General features: G+C 44.2%; 1 protein-coding gene across 1 annotated transcript in view; it reads right to left on the bottom strand.

Annotated features, from left to right (window-relative positions):
- Positions 1-1,969: 1,969 nt before the first annotated feature.
- Positions 1,970-20,529, bottom strand: part of LOC138663260 (zinc finger protein 605-like) — a 75,874-nt gene continuing 57,314 nt past the window's right edge. Inside the window, exon 7 of the mRNA XM_069749432.1 lies at positions 1,970-5,191. Coding sequence (XP_069605533.1) covers positions 3,354-5,191 — 1,838 coding nt within the window. The 3' untranslated portion in view covers positions 1,970-3,353. The remainder of the gene's footprint in view (positions 5,192-20,529) is intronic.

Here is a 20,529-nt window from a genome sequence, read left to right as displayed (position 1 = left end):
AAAATAACCAGACTTGGGAAGATCTAACAGTTGGAATGGCAACTTCCCTCATGTTGGTGTGACAGGGATCTGATGCACGCCATTTGCCTGTGGCCACCACACTGCTTCTTTCTGCCTGTTGGGGTGATATGCCTCATTCCCCATGTGTGCTGCTGCCCTCGCTCTGCATGTCCTCCTGCCAGGTTGGGTCAGTCACATAGTCATCCACCACCTCGTCTTCCACATCCGCACCCTGCTCCTCCTCCTGACTTTCTGGCAATTGTGTCTCATCATCGTCCACCTCTTCTGACACTTTCCCACCATCGCCTTCGCATGACCAGAGCTGGTCAAAGCTTTGGGCATCTCTACGTGCGATCTCATCTGTCCCAACTTCAAGTTGACCGGACGAGAGTTCTGAATCTTGAAATAGAAAACTGAACAGCTCTTCAGAGTGTCCAAATGTGGGATCAGTTGTCTCAGCGCACTCAGCATAGTGGGAGGAAGGAGGATCAGGGTGAAGAATATCCTGGCCACACTCACGGCTACTAAGACTTGACTGTGTGGAAGACATGGCGGCGGTGGTGGTGGTGATGGCTAAGTGACTGGAAGCATTATTGGCTATCCAACCAACAACTATTTCACAATGCTCTGGCTTCAATAGTGGTGTGTTGCAGTCCCCTAGAAACTGGGACCGGAAGGTCGCGCGAGATGTGGTTCTTTGTTGTTGCCCACTTTCACCTTGGCCATGGCCTCGTCCTCTGCATGCACCATCATCATCATGTCTACTTCCCTGTTCCTTGCCTTGCCCACTTTAAATGGACTACTGCACTATTTCAAATGCTTAACACAAATAAATTTATTAGTAGCAAAGTAATATCTGATCAGTATGCCTGCAAATCTATGATTTTTCAAACCCAAACACCAGGCAGGCCTCAGCCTGATATAACAGACTGTATTCAATTTTGGGGGGCTTTTTTGTGAAGTTAATTTATGCTAAATAGTGCTGTATATAATTAGAGTAACAGACAGCAAAAAAAAGGGGTACACCTACCTACAATGCCCAAACTTGGAGCACGCAGATATATGAGGGCTGTCACGGAAATACCACACTGGCAAATATGTGACCTTTTTATATTTTTTTATGCTAAACAGTGCTGTATATAATTACAGTAACAGACAGCTATAAAAGTGGTCTGTCGGCCTACAATGCCCAAACTTGGAGCATGCAGATATATGAGGGCTGTCACGGAAATACCACACTGGCACTTACAAAAAAAACAGGCTGCATATTTGCCAAATAGTGCTGTATGTAATTAGAGTAACAGACAGTAAAAACAGTGGCAAAATGGCCTAAAATGCAAAAACTTGGAGCACCCAGATATATGAGGCCTTTTTGGTGAATTTAAAACGCCAACAAAAAAAAAGTGGCACAAGGCTAGCACACACAACTATGCTACATATCCCTGACAAACTATTATTTTTAAACAGGCCTCAGTCTGACAAAACAGACTGTATATTTTTTTGGGGGGTGGGGGTGGGGGGTGAATTGCAACTAGGTATATAGTAAAAAAGCTGCAGCAGCAGTTATGGAGCTTTGGGAGGGATGCAGTGGGAGCAATGGATGCACATACAGTGGCTTCAGGCCTTGCACTGATGTGTATATGCTGTGCCCTGCCTACGTAGCACTGCAATATCGAGACCCACGAATTAGCCCTAAAAAGGACCGTTGGTTTCTCAGGAGTTGTGGATGTAAGAGTTGCAGACCTACACTAACTCTAAAAACCACGATTCCAACCCTATCGGCAGCAGCTCTCCCTACTCTCGCTGAATCTGGAGCAGAATGCGGCAATTAGGGCGGCGCCAGGTCTCTTATACTCGGGATGATGCTGTGCGGCCAAGCCAATTACTGCACGACCACAACAAAGATGGCTGCGGTATTTCATGGCCTGGCAGACAATTACTGCAGCATGATTGGGTCTCTAAAGTCCGCCAAAACTGCTGGGTGGAGACACCAGTTACTGCCGAATAATCCCGGAAAAGCTCGATGCTCGCCGAGTACACCAAGCATAGTGATACTCGGGCGAGTAACGAGCAGTGGCGAGCATGTTCACTCATCACTACTAATGAGATTAAAATTAAAAAACATCTCTGCGCTATATAGTGTGAACATGTGCGGTATTTAGTTCTTTAAGATACCATACACACTAATTCCCATCAATTGTGCCAATGCTTGTTTGATAAATTGAATGGTTAGTTACACATAGCAAATTACAATAAAACAGGATATATTCAAAACAACAAACACATATAGTTAAACATCATAAATTAGACAATAAAAATTCATTATCCAATAGCCATAGTTGATAAAGTGAATACCATGGTTGGCAGGCACAGTTTGTTATTTACTAAGACAAATGGTTAATGGAGTTGTCCATATAATAATTTTTGTTGATTTTAATTAAACCCTTCGTAGGGACAATTCTTTAATAGTTATTAGTCACAGCTGACAGACACAGTTCAATAGTCATGCACAGTTTTTATCTTTGTGTTGCTTTAGCTACAAGACAACAAAATAAAGTAGCATTTAATCTTCTATCAGTTCTCTATAGCATGGACTATAAAAATCATGTGTCAGTGGCTTTACATTGATGCTTGCAAATAATGAAGCACGGTGTTAAACTTGTAACACAAATAGATATCCTTGTGGTAAATACCTTACATCCACATTTCCACTAGTATAGGGAAGATACTCGTACAAGTTGGTGGAAAGAAGTCTCAAAAGTTCACTGCAGCACACCTCAAAGCACGGAGTCCCGGCAAGTGACTCATCAGATGTGGCTTGTGCCGCGTGTAGGAGTAGTCAACATGTAACTTCACTTGTTACTCGTGTACGGAGTCCCAAAGGGTCATACAAACCCTTATGCGTTACTGAGATACTGCTGTCATCTTCATCCGAGGTCATCAAACAAAAAAGTTCTAGCAACAAACATCCAAAATCAGGTTATTAAGTGGACATTAAAAACTTCATTTTATTGCAATTCCTTTAAAGGCATGATGTTAAAATAGTGAGTGAGGGATTACGCGTTTCAAACAAAAGTGTTTTTAATCATGACTATTTTACCGGCATGTTTTTAAAGGAATTGCAATACAATGAAGTTTTTAACGTCCACTCAGTAACTTGATTTTGGATGTTTGTTGCTGGAACTTTTTTGTTTGATTACCACAGCTGCTTTTTCAGAGCACCATCTTGGAGTCCACACCCAAAGCCAGAGAAATTCATATAATGGTTAGCTGAATAACTTCTCTTTTTTTCTTTTTCTTATATTCTCCATCAGAGGGTATTACCGACATTCTGAACATGAAAACGGATTCTCCTACGGGTGAGTTCTCTGATGTTTGATAAGACCCCTTTTATTTGTAAAACATTTCCCACATTCTGAAAATGAAAATGGCTTCTCCCCTGTGTGAGTTCTCTGGTGTTTAACAAAATTTGATTTCTGATTAAAACATTTCCCACATTCTGAACAAGAAAATGGCTTCTCTCCTGTGTGAGTTCTTTGATGCCTAACAAGAGATGATTTCTCTGTAAAACATTTCCCACATTTTGAACATGAAACTGTCTTCTCCCCTGTGTGAGTTCTCTGGTGTTTAACAAAATTTGATTTCTGATGAAAACATTTCCCACATTCTGAACAAGAAAATGGCTTCTCTCCTGTGTGAGTTCTTTGATGCCTAACAAGAGATGATTTCTCTGTAAAACATTTCCCACATTCTGAACACGAAACTGTCTTCTCCCCTGTGTGAGTTCTCTGGTGTTTAACAAAATTTGATTTCTGATTAAAACATTTCCCACATTCTGAACAAGAAAATGGCTTCTCTCCTGTGTGAGTTCTCTGATGTCTAACAAGAGTTGATTTCTCTGAAAAACATTTCCTACATTCTGAACATGAAAGTTTCTTTTCCCCTGTGTGAGTTCTCTCATGTTTAACAAGAGTTGATTTATCTGTAAAATATTTTCCACATTCTGAACATGAAAATGGTTTCTCCCCTGTGTGAGTTCTCTGATGTCTAACAAAAGTTGATTTATCTGTAAAACATTTCCCACATTCTAAACATGAAAGTATCTTCTCCCCTGTGTGAGTTCTCTGATGTGTTACAAGAGTTGATTTCTGTGTAAAATATTTTCCACATTCTGAACATGAAAATGGCTTCTTCCCTGTGTGAGTTCTTTGGTGTGTAATAACATTTGATTTTGTTGTAAAACATTTCCCACAGTCTGAACATGAAAATGGCTTCTCCCCTGTGTGAATTCTCTGATGTGTAACAAGAATTACTTTCTCTGTAAAACATTTCCCACATTCTGAACATGAAAATGGCTTCACCCCTGTGTGAGTTCTCTGATGTATAACAAGTATTGCTTTCTCTGTAAAACATTTCCCACATTCTGAACATAAAAATGGCTTCTCCCCTGTGTGAGTTCTCTGATGTTTGATAAGACCCCTTTTATTTGTAAAACATGTCCCACATTCTGAACATGAAAATGGCTTCTCCCCTGTGTGAGTTCTCTGATGTCTAACAAGTGTTGATTTATCAGTATAATATTTCCCACATTCTGAACATGAAAATGGCTTCTCCCCTGTGTGAGTTCTCTGATGTCTAAGAAGAGTTGATTTATCTGTAAAACATTTCCCACATTCTGAACATGAAAGTGTCTTCTCCCCTGTGTGAGTTCTCTGATGTGTAACAAGAGTTGATTTTTCTGTAAAACATTTCCCACTTTCTGAACATGAAAAAGACTTCTCCACTATGTGACTTCTCTGGTGTCTAACAAGTTGTGATTTCTGGTTAAAACATTTCCTACACATGGAGCACGAAAATCTTTTCTCTGCTGGGTGAGTTTTTTTATGTTTAAGAAAAGACATTTCAAGGGGAAAACTATTTCCATATTCTGAACGCAAACATGGCTTTTTTACTTTAGGAACTATTTGTTTTTTAATGCTTATTTTGTTACTTTGATTTTCCTTAGTAGTCGGTAATGAATCAGAAGATAGGACCCATTTCATAGGATCAGATGACAAATCTTTGCTGTGAAGGGATGATGGTACATCTGGAGTAATGGCATTCACTTCAGTTGTATTCCGTGGGATATTAGGATCATCTGATTTAAAAACTGAAGATGTCAGATGTCCCTCTGATCTCCTGGTACAGTTATCTGCCAAGAATAAAACCAATTATTATTTTTGAACAAAATATCCTTGAATTTAAAATTTTTCTACTTAAAATGTCTGTACAAATGGGAAGTTATGTAAAAATATTTAACCCCTTCACGACATGTGCTGTACTAGTACAGCGCATGTTGTGTCTCCCCGCCGGAGCCCACATCAAAGCCGGACATGTCAGCTGTTTTGAACAGCTGACATGTGCCCGCAATAGCGGTGGGTGGATTTGCGATACACCCGCCACTATTATCTAGTTAAATGCAGCTGTCAAACTCTGACAGCGGCATCTAACAAGCACTTCTGGCCATTGGGCTGGAAATGCGCACACCGCTGGCCCCTGTCACGTGATTGGGGGTCACCGGTGCATTGGCATAACAACCAGAGGTCTCCTGGAGACCTCCATGATTGTTGATGCCAGATTGCTGTGAGCACCACCCTTTGGCGGCACTCATAGCAATGCTGTAATTCTACTACATAGGAGAGATCTGAGCATGGCAAAAGGCTAGTGAAGCATGGCAAAAGTAAAAATAAAAAAATAAAAAAGTATAAATGTTTAAATCACCTGCCTTTCGCCCCATTCAAAATATTACAATAAAACAATCAAACCTACACATATTTGGTATCGCTGCGTTCAGAATGGCCCAATCTATCAATAAAAAAAGAAATAACCTGATCGCTAAACGGCGTAGCGAGAAAAAAATTAAAAGTGCCAGAATTACATTTTTTTTGGGTCGCCGCGACATTGTATTAAAATGCAATAATGGGTGATCAAAAGGACATATCTGCATCAAAATGGTATCACTAAAAACGTCAACTCGGTACTCAAAAAATAAGCCCTCACCCGACCCGAGATCCCAAAAAATGGAGACGCTACTGGTCTCAGAAAATTGCGTTTTGTTTTTTTACCAAAGTTTGGAATTTTTTTTCACCACTTAAAAAATAACCTAGACATGTTTGGTGTCTATGAACTCGTAATGACCTGGAGAATCAAAAGGCAGGTCAGATTTAGCATTTATTGAACCTATCAAAAAAGCCAAACAAAAACAAGTTTGGGATTGCACTTTTTTTGCAATTTCTCCACACTTGGAATTTTTTTCCCGTTTTCTAGTACAGGACACGGTAAAACCAATGGTGTCATTCCAAGGAAAACTCATCCCACAAAAAACAAGCCCTCACATGGCCATACTGACAGAAAAATAAAAAAAGTTATGGCTCTGGGAAGAAGGGGAGCGAAAAATGAAAACACAAAAACGAAAAAGGGTTGCAGCGTGAAGGGGTTAAATATTCACCAGGGCAATGACAGTTCACATAGTAACATAATTAGCAAGGTCGAAAAAAAAGACATTTGTCCATCCAGTTCAACCAATATTCCATCAGAATAATTTCCAAGATCTACGTGCATTCTAAAAAACCTAATAACTGTAAGATACAATATTGTTATGCTCCAGGAAGACATCCAGGCCTCTCTGAACCCCTCGACTGAGTTCGCCATCACCACCTACTTAGGCAAGGAATTCCAGATTCTCACTGCCCTAACAGTAAAGAATCCTCTTCTATGTTGGTGGAAAAACTTTCTCTCCTCCAGATGCAGAGAATGCCCCCTTGGGACCGTCACCTTCCTTGGTATAGAAAGATGAGCGCGTGCACAGCCTAATAGTGAGGTGAGTGAGTAGGTTCCAATACCATAAATTGTAGTAAAAAACTCGGCACTCTAACTTAAGTTTTGTTAGTGGTTTAATTGTGTCCACGTTAAACAACAGAAACGTTTCGGTCCTAACATCCGGACCTTCCTCAGTCACTATGGTACAAAACAAAATATGTAAATAAAACTTATACATAGTAAAACAGTGAACATCGTGTCAAAAAATAAATAAAATAATGATAATCTAATAATAGAACCAAAGTATATACAATATGCAAATGAGGTCAAATATAGTAACCTGAGAATCATTTTAGTAGCTGAGTGTCAAACATTCTAGATCAGGGAATGTGGTCGAAGAATATATGCTTTTAGAGAGCATCCATGATCTTAATGAATGGCTGTGGACATACCAGTAGTAAGATATGGTCGACACCAGGCAGACCCCCAGGATTGTGAAATCTCAGTAGATTCTGTGATTGAAGGAGAAAATGTGCTATGATGCTAAATGGTGCTGCTGGGTGCAAGAGGTGGAGTATCCAGCAGTGTTGTAACATGCCATGGGAGATGGTGGACACAGACTGTGTCTCAGGACTGTATAGAGATCCGGCAAGTGCCCTGAGCATAAGCACATAATAATACGCTGGTGAGTGGCCATGAGCTGTCGCTGGCAGTGCACGGGAACCCCACTGAACTGTACTGACCTTAGAGGATCTGAAGCCTGTGTGTGTGGTCTGAAGGGACGCGGCATCCACTGTAAGTCCATGCAACCAGGAAATGTGGCAGGCAACACTAAATAAAGCTAAGGGGGTGGGGATTCATAGGGCTGAAAGCCTATCAGTGAGGACCAGGAGTGGTCTGAGACCAGAAGAAAATGACCGTGCGTGTCAGTATTCTCATGGTGCGCTCTGGGTGCCAGATTAAGTGCTGTCATTCAATCCATGATAAGGTTACTGCGCGTGTCCGTGAATGTGGCGTGCACAGATATCCGAGTGTCCATTAGAATGGGTGAAACGTTTTCCTGCATTTAGTAGAGAAAAAAGGGAGAGAGTATATTAATATGAGGCATTCACAATAGGCATTGTTGCGTCCCATGTGCAAAGAGGACATGTTAAAAATCGTCATATTTTAAAGCATAAGAAAATTTGGCATGAAATGCAGGTTTTTAACAGTAGGTGCTATTGCACCGAATGTAATATGCTCATCTTATGGACAGTGACAACCCAGTAGCACAAAAATGAAGTAATGATATATACATCGCAGGTGAAATATCCCCTAATTTTGTAGGTTTTGCCCGTGTGTGGGTGATGAATTACCTCACCCTTTTGTACATTATTACATTGGGTGCAACTTAAGCATGGGAATGTGCCCACCCTGGGTCGTTGTGAAAATCGCTGTGGGCCAGTGGGTTTGGTAGGCCCCAGGTCGGCTCGTATCAGAGAGTCCCTGAAATTTGGCGCCCGTCTGAAACATGGTAAGAATGGTTTGGAGAATTCTGGGAACTCAGGGTGAGCTGTCTGTAAAAGATGCCAGTGTTGGCGTATAGACCTATGGACAATGTAAACAAATGGATGGTATGTGTACGAAAGCAACCCTGCCACCAGATTGTGGGTCCCTGCGAGTATTAGGTGTTAATGATGTGTCTAGTATCTTTTGTGGATAACCCCTCTCCCTAAATTTAGCAGACATTTCCTCAATTCGGACCTTGTGGGTAGCTGTGTCGGAAACAATCTTATTGACACGGTGAAACTGAGACTTTGGGATTGAGCGTTTCATGGCGGTGGGGTGAAAACTGATAAAATGCAATAGGCTGTTTCGGTCCATATTCTTAACGTATAGATCGGTGGACAGTCTACCCTCGTCATCTTTCATGACCATTGTATCCAAGAAATTGATTTTAGAATGGTCATGTGAGATTGTAAAGGTCAAGCCTGGCCATGACCTGTTGAGGAAATCATGGAAGGTAGTAAGCGACTCGAACATACCGCCCCATATGCAGAAGATGTCGTCTATGTATCGTTTCCATGTGATGACGTTATTCTGGAACAGGGTACATGTGTAGATGACAGTTTCCTCGAAATGGGCCATGTAGCAATTTGCATAGGGTGGTGCTACATTCGTGCCCATCGCGGTCCCACGGATCTGTAAGTAGTAGTCATCTTGGAATAGAAAGTAGTTTTTGGTGAGAACTGTTGTCAGGAGATCTATGCATAGGTCGGTTTCGTCCGTTCTGAAGTTGGATACTTCAAGTAAATTTCGGACACACTGTATCCCGGTCTCATGCGGAATTGAGGTATAGAGGTCCTTTACTTGAAAGGAGACAAGTAAAGAGTCTCTGGGGACCTGTCCAATTGTCTTAATCACATCTAGGAATGACCCTGTGTCCAAGAGAAAAGATTTACTGTTTTTAATGAGGGGTGTCAGAATCTTCTCTAGGTATATGGCAATGGGTGAGAGTATGGAGTCGGTGGCAGCGACAATGGGTCTGCCGGGTCAGTGATTAGGGTTCTTATGGATCTTTGGCAAGATATAAAAAACCAGAGTAACCGGATTGGAAGAAGTTAGAAAGTCACATGTCTTCCTATCAAGGATGCCCATGTCACTATGCCGTTGGAGGAGGTCTAAGATGTGGTCTTTAACGTGGCTCGTGTAGTCCCGCGGTAGTTTCTTATAGATAGTGTTATCATTGAGTTGTCGGAGGGCCTCTGTTGTGTAGTAGGATCGGTCCATAATGACGATAGCACCCCCCTTATCCGCAGGTTTAATAATGATGGTGTTGTCATCCCGTAGGGACCTAAGAGCATGATGGTCCACTGCTGTGAGATTTGGTGGGTAATGTAGTTTACCTTTATCGATATCAGATTGTAATTTATGAAATGTATTCTGTGTAAAGTCTATAAAGGTTTCTAGGGCATTGGACCCTAAGGGTGGTCTGTATAGGCTTTTGGATCTAAGGCCCAGGGAGATGGCAGAAAGGCGATGCGGGGTGTCAGAGGATGAAGATAGAGAGGGTATAGGTTTTGAGAAGTGTACCTTCAATCTTAGGGACCGATAGAAACGCTGGAGATCCATCTCCAGGTCAAATGTCCGATATTTGTAAGAGGGGCAGAAGGATAAACCCTTTTGTAGGACTTGGTGTTCTGCAACACTAAGTGTGCGTGATGATATATTGACTACAAGTGGGCTCATACCTGAGAGTGAGTAGTCCGTACTTGTTGTGGATTGTCCCTTCGGTCAGTGCCCCCGCCTCATCCTCTTCTTTGTTGTTGTCAGGGTCTCAATCGTTGACCTAAAAAAGATGCTGTAGTGGCAGATGGGCCGCTGTGGTCTAGTTCGGAACCGGATGTTGAGATGTCCGTTGAGGGTCTGTGTCCCATTCTGGACGAGGTACGCCATGAAGAGGGTTTGTTTCGCCACTTGTAGACCTGGTCTAATTCATAGTCCTCCTGGTCCCTGGCGAATTTGTTCCTTTTGAAATCTTCTATATCTTTCCTATGCTGTTTCACGTTGTGGTTGATTTGAGATTTAAGTGTTGTGACCTCCTCAGGAGTGCCCGTGGAAGATAGTTGAGTCTCTATGGATCCAATTCGTTCCGAGCTGGTACTGATGGCTTGCTGTAGATGTTCTACAGTGAGAAGCATTAGATCAAAGGAACACTTATTTAAGATCTGTTCGTATTTAGTGCAAAATTCTGTAGAGTCAGAGAAGAGAGTGGGGCGGAGGGGTACGCGTAAACCGCGTGGGATGCGTTGGACGCGTAAATACTCCGTTAGTGTTGCGCAATGTAGTTCTAAGTTGGTATGGTGACGGAGCTCCCGTTCTAAATCTCGCCCACGTGTCTCCCTTGGAGGAGCTAGACACATTCGTCTGCGCTAGAATATTAGTGGTCTCATCAGCATTGTACGAAAAGGTAAGAGCTGAGAGTGACATAACCAGTAGGCATGCCACGTATATGGGGAATCAGATTAGAAAGATGAGCGCGTGCACAGTGACAACCCAGTAGCACAAAAATGAAGTAAGGGTTAAATCGGGACTATGACATCCTGTCTTTTCTATAAAGATATACCACTTTACAAGTATAAGTTGGTACATACCGTTAAAATACCTGTATTCTATGTCATTTCTGATGTATATCATTACTTCACTTTTGTGCTACTGGGTTGTCACTATCCATAAGATGAGCATATTACGTTTGGTGCAATAGCACCTACTGTTAAAAACCTGCATTTCATGCCAAATTTTCTTATGCATTAAAATATGACGATTTATAACATGTCCTCTTTGCACATGGGACGCAACAATGCCTATTGTGAATGCCTCATATTAATATACTCTCTCCCTTTTTTCTCCCAGAGTCTTCTCTACTAAATGCTGAAAACGTTTCACCCATTCTAATGGACACTCGGATATCTGTGCACGCCACATTCACGGACACGCGCAGTACCCACCAGTTGAGTGGGGTTCCCGTGCACTGCCAGCGACAGCTCATGGCCACTCACCAGCGTATTATTATGTGCTTATGCTCAGGGCACTTGCTGGATTTTATACAGTCCTGAGACACAGTCTGTGTCCACCATCTCCCATGGTATGTTACAACACTGCTGGATACTCCACCTCTTGCACCCAGCAGCACCATTTAGCATCATAGCACATTTTCTCCTTCAATCACAGAATCTGAGATTTCACAATCCTGGGGGTCTGCCTGGTGTCGACCATATCTTACTACTGGTACGTCCCTAGCCACTCGTTAAGATCAGTGATGCTCTCTAAAAGCATAGATTCTTCGACCACATTCCCTAATCTAGAATGTTTATGATACTCAGCTACTAAAATGATTCTCAGGTTACTATATTTGACCTCATTTGCATATTGTATATACTTTGGTTCTATTATTGGATTATCATTATTTTATTTATTTATTTTTTGACACGATGTTTACTGTTTTACTATGTATAAGTTTTATTTATGTATTTTATTTTGTACCATAGTGACTGAGGAAGGTCCGAATGTTAGGACCGAAACGTTTCTGTTGTTTAACGTGGACACAATTAAACCACTAACAAAACTTAAGTTAGAGTGCCGAGTTTTTTACCTTCCTTGGTATAAACAGATCTTCGGAGAGAAATTTGTATTGTCCCCTTATATACTTAAACATGGTTATTAAATCGCCCCTCAGTCGTCTTTTTTATAGACTAAATAATCCTAATTTTGCTAATCTCACTGGGTATTGTAGTTCCCCCATCCCCTTTACTAATTTTGTTGCCCTCCTTTGTACTCGCTCTACTTCTATTATATCTTACAAGCTTACAGCCTGCAGTGATCCTCAACCTACTGAGTTGCCGCACAACCAGCACTACCCTCTCCCAGTGTATCCTCACCCATCTCCTACAGACTGTGAGCCCTTGCGGGCAGGGTCCTCCCTCCTTCTGTACCTGTTAGTGCCTTGTTTTTTGCTCATGACTTTTGTATTTGTCTATATTTGCCTCCTTTTTGACATGCAAAGCGCCATGGAATAAATGGTGCTAAAAAAAATGTATCATAATAAATAATAATATCCGTCCTGGCCCAAAACTGTACACAGTACTCCATGTGCGGTCTAACCAGGGATTTGTACAGAGGCAGTATAATGCTCTCATCATGCATATTCAGACCTCTTTTAACCCCTTCCCGACCCATGACGCCACGTAGGCGTCATGAAAGTCGGTGCCAATCCGACCCATGACGCCTATGTGGCGTCATGGAAAGATCGCATCCCTGCAGATCCGGTGAAAGGGTTAACTCCCATTTCACCCGATCTGCAGGGACAGGGGGAGTGGTAGTTTAGCCCAGGGGGGGGTGGCTTCACCCCCTCGTGGCTACGATCGCTCTGATTGGCTGTTAAAAGTGAAACTGCCAATCAGAGCGATTTGTAATATTTCACCTATTATAACGGGTGAAATATTACAATCCAGCCATGGCCGATGCTGAAATATCATCGGCCATGGCTGGAAATACTAATGTGCCCCCACCCCACCGATCGCCCCCCCAACCTCCCCTATCTGGCCGGTACACTGCTCCGGCTCCCCTCCGTCCAGTGCTCCGCTCCCCCCCGTGCTCTTGTCCGCTCCCCCCGTGCTCCAATCACCTCCCCGTGCTCCAATCACCCCACCTGCACTCCGATCCACCCCCCCGTGCTCCGTTCCACTACCCCGTGCTCCGTTCCAGCCCCCCCGTGCTCCGTTCCACGCCCCCGTGCTCCGTTCCACGCCTGCCGCGCTCCGATTCCCCCTCCCATGCTCCGATCCCCGCCCCGTGCTCCCCCCCCACGCCATCATACTTACCGATCCTGCCGGGCTCCGTCCGTCTTCTCCCTGGGCGCCGCCATCTTCCAAAATGGCGGGAGCATGGGCAGTGCGCCCGCCGAATCTGCCGGCCGGCGGATTCATTCCAAAGTGCATTTTGATCACTGAGATAGATTATATCTCAGTGATCAAAATAAAAAAAATAATAAATGACCCCCCCCCCTTTGTCACCCCCATAGGTAGGGACAATAAAAAAATAAAGAAATTTTTTTTTTCCCCACTAATGTTAGGGTTAGGGGTAGGGTTAGGGGTAGGGGTAGGGTTAGGGGTAGGGTTAGGGTTAGGGGTAGGCTTAGGGCTAGGGTTAGGGTTTCGGTATGTGCACACGTATTCTGGTCCTCTGCGGATTTTTACGCTGCGGATTTGATAAATCCGCAGTGCTAAACCGCTGCGGATTTATGGCGGATTTACCGCGTTTTTTTCTGTGCATTTCACTGCGGTTTTACAATTGCGATTTTCTATTGGAGCAGTTGTAAAACCGCTGCGGAATCCGCACAAAGAAGTGACATGCTGCGGAATGTAAACCGCTGCGTTTCCGTGCAGTTTTTCCGCAGCATGTGTACAGCGATTTTTGTTTCCCGTAGGTTTAAATTGAACTGTAAACTCATGGGAAACTGCTGCGGATCCGCAGCGTTTTCCGCAGCGTGTGCACATACCTTTAGAATTAGGCTATGTGCACACGGTGCGGATTTGGCTGCGGATTCGCAGCAGTGTTCCATCAGGTTTACAGTACCATGTAAACATATGAAAAACCAAATCCGCTGTGCCCATGGTGCGGAAAATACTGCGCGGAAACGCTGCGTTGCATTTTCCGCAGCATGTCAATTCTTTGTGCGGATTCCGCAGCGTTTTACACCTGTTCCTCAATAGGGATCCGCAGGTGAAATCCGCACAAAAAACACTGGAAATCCGCGGAAAATCCGCAGGTAAAACGCAGTGCCTTTTACCCGCGGATTTTTCAAAAATGATGCTGAAAAATCTCACACGAATCCGCAACGTGGGCACATGGCCTTAGGGTTAGGGTTGGGTTGGAATTAGGGTTGTGGTTAGGGTTATGGCTACAGTTGGGATTAGGGTTAGGGGTGTGTTGTGGTTAGGGTTGTGATTAGGGTTATGGCTACAGTTGGGATTAGGGTTAGGGGTGTGGGGGGGTTAGTGTTGGAGTTAGAATTGAGGGGTTTCCACTGTTTAGGCACATCAGGGGGTCTCCAAACGCAACATGGCGCCACCATTGATTCCAGCCAATCTCGTATTCAAAAAGTCAAATGGTGCTCCCTCAATTCCGAGCCCTGACATGTGCCCAAACAGTGGTTTTCCCCAACATATGGGGTACCACCATACTCAGGATAAACTGCGCAACAATTACTGGGGTCCAGTTTCTCCTGTTACCCTTGTGAAAATAAAGAAATGCTTGCTAAAACATCATTTTTGAGGAAAGAAAAATTATTTTTTATTTTCACGGCTCTGCGTTGTAAATGTCTGTGAAGCACTTGGGGGTTCAAAGTGCTCACCACATATCTAGATAAGTTCCTTGGGGGGTCTAGTTTCTAAAATGGGGTCACTTGTGGGGGGTTTCTACTGTTTAGGCACACCAGGGGCTCTGCAAACGCAATGTGACGCCCGCAGAGCATTCCATCAAAGTCTGCATTTCAAAACGTCACTACTTCAATTCCGAGCCCCGGCATGTGCCCAAACAGTAGTTTACCCCCACATATGGGGTATCACCGTACTCAGGAGAAACTGGACAACAACTTTTGGGGTCAAATTTCTCCTGTTACCCTTTGGAAAATAAAAAATTCTGGGCTAAATAATTATTTTTGAGGAAAGAAAACGTATTTATTATTTTCACGGCTCTGCATTATAAACTTCTGTGAAGCACTTGGGGGCTCAAAGTGCTCACCACACATCTAGATAAGTTCTTTTCGGGGTCTAGTTTCCAAAATGGGGTCACTTGTGGGGGGTTTCTACTGTTAAGCCACATCAGGGGCTCTGCAAACGCAACGTGACGCTCACAGAGCATTCCATCAAAGTCTGCATTTCAAAACGTCACTACTTCACTTCCGAGCCTCGGCATGTGCCCAAACAGTGGTTTACCCCCACATATGGGGTATCAGAGTACTCAGGAGAAACTGGACAACAACTTTTGGGGTCAAATTTCTCCTGTTACCCTTTGGAAAATAAAAAATTGCAGGCTAAAAGATCATTTTTGAGAAAATAATTTTTATTTTTTATTTTCATGGCTCTGCGTTATAAACTTCTGTGAAGCACTTGGGGGTTCAAAGTCCTCAACACACATCTAGATTAGTTCCTTTGGGGGTCTAGTTTCCAAAATGGGGTCATTTCTGGGGGATCTCCAATGTTTAGGCACACAGGGGCTCTCCAAACGTGACATGGTGTCCGCTAATGATTGGAGCTAATTTTCCATTTAAAAAGCCAAATGGCGTGCCATCCCTTCCGAGCCCTGCCGTGCGCCCAAACAGTGGTTTACCCCCACATATGGGGTATCAGCGTACTCAGGACAAACTGGACAACAATATTTGGGGTCCAATTTCTCCTATTATCCTTGGCAAAATAGGAAATTCCAGGCTAAAAGATCATTTTTGAGAAAATAATTTTTATTTTTTATTTTCATGGCTCTGCGTTATAAACTTCTGTGAAGCACCTGGGGGTTTAAAGTGCTCAATATGCATCTAGATAAGTTCCTTGGGGGGTCTAGTTTCCAAAATGGGGTCACTTGTGGGGGAGCTCCAATGCATAGGCACACAGGGGCTCTCCAAACGCGACATGGTGTCCGCTAACAATTGGAGCTAATTTTCCATTCAAAAAGTCAAATGGCGCGCCTTCCCTTCCGAGCCCTGCCGTGTGCCCAAACAGTGGTTTACCCCCACATATGAGGTATCGGCGTACTCGGGAGAAATTGCCCAACAAATTTTATGATCCATTTTATCCTACTGCCCATGTGAAAATGAAAAAATTGAGGCGAAAAGAATTTTTTTGTGAAAAAAAGTACTTTTTCATTTTTACAGATCAATTTGTGAAGCACCTGAGGGTTTAAAGTGCTCACTAGGCATCTAAATAAGTTCCTTGGGGGGTCTAGTTTCCAAAATGGGGTCACTTGTGGGGGAGCGCCAATGTTTAGGCACACAGGAGCTCTCCAAACGCGACATGGTGTCCGCTAACGATGGAAATAATTTTTCATTCAAAAAGTCAAATGGCGCTCCTTCCCTTCCGAGCCTTACCATGTGCCCAAACAGTGGTTTACCCCCACATATGAGGTATCGGCGTACTCAGGAGAAATTGCCCAACACATTTTAGGATCCATTTTATCCTGTTGCCCATGTGAAAATGAAAAAATTGAGGCTAAAAGAATTTTTTTGTGAAAAAAAAGTACTTTTTCATTTTTACGGATCAATTTGTGAAGCACCTGGGGGTTCAAAGTGCTCACTATGCATCTAGATAAGTTCCTTGGGGCATCTAGTTTCCAAAATGGGGTCACTTGTGGGGGAGCTCCAATTTTTAGGCACACGGGGGCTCTCCAAACGTGACATGGTGTCCTCTAAAGAGTGGAGCCAATTTTTGATTCAAAAAGTCAAATGGCGCTCCTTCCCTTCCAAGCCCTGCCGTGCGCCCAAACAGTGGTTTACCCCCACATATGAGGTATCCGCGTACTCAGGACAAATTGGACAACAACTTTCGTGGTTCAGTTTCTCCTTTTACCATTGGGAAAATAAAAAAATTGTTGCTAAAAGATAATTTTTGTGACTAAAAAGTTAAATGTTCATTTTTTCCTTCCATGTTGCTGCTGCTGCTGTGAAGCACCTGAAGGGTTAATAAACTTCTTGAATGTGGTTTTGAGTACCTTGAGGGGTGCAGTTTTTAGAATGGTGTCACTTTTGGGTATTTTCAGCCATATAGACCCCTCAAACTGACTTCAAATGTGAGGTGGTCCCTAAAAAAAATGGTTTTGTAAATTTCGTTGTAAAAATGACAAATCGCTGGTCAAATTTTAACCCTTATAACTTCCTAAAAAAAAAAAATTTTGTTTCCAAAACTGTGCTGATGTAAAGTATACATGTGGGAAATGTTATTTATTAACTATTTTGTGTCACATATCTCTCTGGTTTAACCCCTTCCCGACCCATGACGCCACGTAGGCGTCATGAAAGTCGGTGCCAATCCGACCCATGACGCCTATGTGGCGTCATGGAAAGATCGCGTCCCTGCAGATCCGGTGAAAGGGTTAACTCCCATTTCACCCGATCTGCAGGGACAGGGGGAGTGGTAGTTTAGCCCAGGGGGGGTGGCTTCACCCCCTCGTGGCTACGATCGCTCTGATTGGCTGTTGAAAGTGAAACTGCCAATCAGAGCAATTTGTAATATTTCACCTATTATAACGGGTGAAATATTACAATCCAGCCATGGCCGATGCTGAAATATCATCGGCCATGGCTGGAAATACTAATGTGCCCCCACCCCACCGATCGCCCCCCCAGCCCCCCGATCTGGCCGGTACACTGCTCCGGCTCCCCTCCGTCCAGTGCTCCGCTCCCCCCCGTGCTCTTCTCCGCTCCCCCCGTGCTCCAATCACCCCCCCGTGCTCCAATCACCCCCCCTGCACTCCGATCCACCCCCCCGATGCTCCGTTCCACCCCCCCGTGCTCCGTTCCAGCCCCCCCGTGCTCCGTTCCACGCCCCCCGTGCTCCGTTCCACCCCTCCCGCGCTCCGATTCCCCCCCCGTCCTCCGATCCCCCCCCCGTGGTCCCCCCCCACCCCATCATACTTACCGATCCAGCCGGGGTCCCGTCCGTCTTCTCCCTGGGCGCCGCCATCTTCCAAAATGGCGGGCGCATGCGCAGTGCGCCCGCCGAATCTGCTGGCCGGCAGATTCGTTCCAAAGTGCATTTTGATCACTGAGATAGATTATATCTCAGTCATCAAAATAAAAAAAATAATAAATGACCCCCCCCCCTTTGTCACCCCCATAGGGAGGGACAATAAAAAAATAAAGAAATTTTTTTTTCCACTAATGTTAGAATAGGGTTAGGGTTAGGGGTAGGGTTAGGGTTAGGGGTAGGGTTAGGGGTAGGGTTAGGGGTAGGGTTAGGGGTAGGGTTAGGGGTAGGGTTAGGGGTAGGGTTAGGGTTAGGGGTAGGGTTAGGGTTAGGGGTAGGGTTAGGGGTAGGGTTAGGGCTAGGGTTAGGGGTAGGGTTAGGGTTAGGGTTTCGGTATGTGCACACATATTCTGGTCCTCTGCGGATTTTTCCACTGCGGATTTGATAAATCCGCAGTGCTAAACCGCTGCGGATTTATGGCGGATTTACCGCGTTTTTTTCTGCGCATTTCACTGCGGTTTTACAACTGCGATTTTCTATTGGAGCAGTTGTAAAACCGCTTCGGAATCCACACAAAGAAGTGACATGCTGCGGAATGTAAACCGCTGCGTTTCCGTGCAGTTTTTCTGCAGCATGTGTACAGCGATTTTTGTTTCCCGTAGGTTTACATTGAACTGTAAACTCATGGGAAACTGCTACGGATCCGCAGCGTTTTCCGCAGCGTGTGCACATACCTTTAGAATTAGGCTATGTGCACACTGTGCGGATTTGGCTCCGGATTGGCCGCTGCGGATTCGCAGCAGTGTTCCATCAGGTTTACAGTACCATGTAAACATATGAAAAACCAAATCCGCTGTGCCCATGGTGCGGAAAATACCGCGCGGAAACGCTGCGTTGTATTTTCCGCAGCATCTCAATTCTTTGTGCGGATTCCGCAGCGTTTTACACCTGTTCCTCAATAGGAATCCGCAGGTGAAATCCGCACAAAAAACACTGGAAATCCGCGGAAAATCCGCAGGTAAAACGCAGTGCCTTTTACCCGCGGATTTTTCAAAAATGGTGCGGAAATATCTCACACGAATCCGCAACGTGGGCACATAGCCTTAGGGTTAGGGTTGGAATTAGGGTTGTGGTTAGGGTTGTGATTAGGGTTATGGCTACAGTTGGGATTAGGGTTAGGGGTGTGGGGGGGTTAGTGTTGGAGTTAGAATTGAGGGGTTACCACTGTTTAGGCACATCAGGGGGTCTCCAAATGCAACATGGCGCCACCATTGATTCCAGCCAATCTCGTATTCAAAAAGTCAAATGGTGCTCCCTCACTTCCGAGCCCTAACGTGTGCCCAAACAGTGGTTTACCCCCACATATTGGGTACCAGCATACTCAGGACAAACTGCGCAACAATTACTGGGGTCCAATTTCTCCTGTTACCCTTGTGAATCTAAAAAAAGCTTGCTAAAACATAATTTTTGAGGAAAGAAAAATGATTTTTTATTTTCACGGCTCTGCGTTGTAAACGTCTGTGAAGCACTTGGGGGTTCACCACATATCTAGATAAGTTCCTTGGGGGGTCTAGTTTCTAAAATGGGGTCACTTGTGGGGGTTTCTACTGTTTAGGCACACCAGAGGCTCTGCAAACGCAACGTGACACCCGCAGACCATTCCATCAAAGTCTGCATTTCAAAAGTCACTACTTCCCTTCTGAGCCCCGACATGTGCCCAAACAGTGGTTTACCCCCACTCATGGGGTATCAGCGTACTCAGGAGAAACTGGACAACAACTGTTGGGGTCCAATTTCTCCTGTAACCCTTGGGAAAATAAAAAATTCTGGGCTAAATAATTATTTTTGAGGAAAGAAAACGTATTTATTATTTTCACGGCTCTGCATTATAAACTTCTATGAAGCGCTTGGGGGTTCAAAGTGCTCACCACACATCTAGATAAGTTCCTTTCGGGGTCTAGTTTCCAAAATGGGGTCACTTGTGGGGGGTTTCTACTGTTTAGGCACATCAGGGGCTCTGCAAACGCAACGTGACGCCCGCAGAGCATTCCATCAAAGTCTGCATTTCAAAACGTCACTACTTCAATTCCAAGCCCCGGCATGTGCCCAAACAGTAGTTTACCCCCACATATGGGGTATCAGCGTACTCAGGAGAAACTGGACAACAACTTTTGGGGTCAAATTTCTCCTGTTACCCTTGGGAAAATAAAAAATTGCAGGCTAAAAGATCATTTTTGAGAAAATAATTTTTTTTTTTTCATGGCTCTGCGTTATAAACTTCTGTGAAGCACTTGGGGGTTCAAAGTCCTCACCACACATCTAGATTAGTTCCTTTGGGGGTCTAGTTTCCAAAATGGTGTCATTTCTGGGGGATCTCCAATGTTTAGGCACACAGGGGCTCTCCAAACGTGACATGGTGTCCGCTAATGATTGGAGCTAATTTTCCATTTAAAAAGCCAAATGGCGTGCCATCCCTTCCGAGCCCTGCCGTGCGCCCAAACAGTGGTTTACCCCCACA

This window comes from Ranitomeya imitator, chromosome 2, assembly GCF_032444005.1.
Source record: "Ranitomeya imitator isolate aRanImi1 chromosome 2, aRanImi1.pri, whole genome shotgun sequence".
Classification (NCBI taxonomy): Eukaryota; Metazoa; Chordata; class Amphibia; order Anura; family Dendrobatidae; genus Ranitomeya; species Ranitomeya imitator.
The sequence above is the reverse complement of the archived record's forward strand: the minus strand, read 5'-3'. Positions and strand labels throughout refer to the sequence as shown.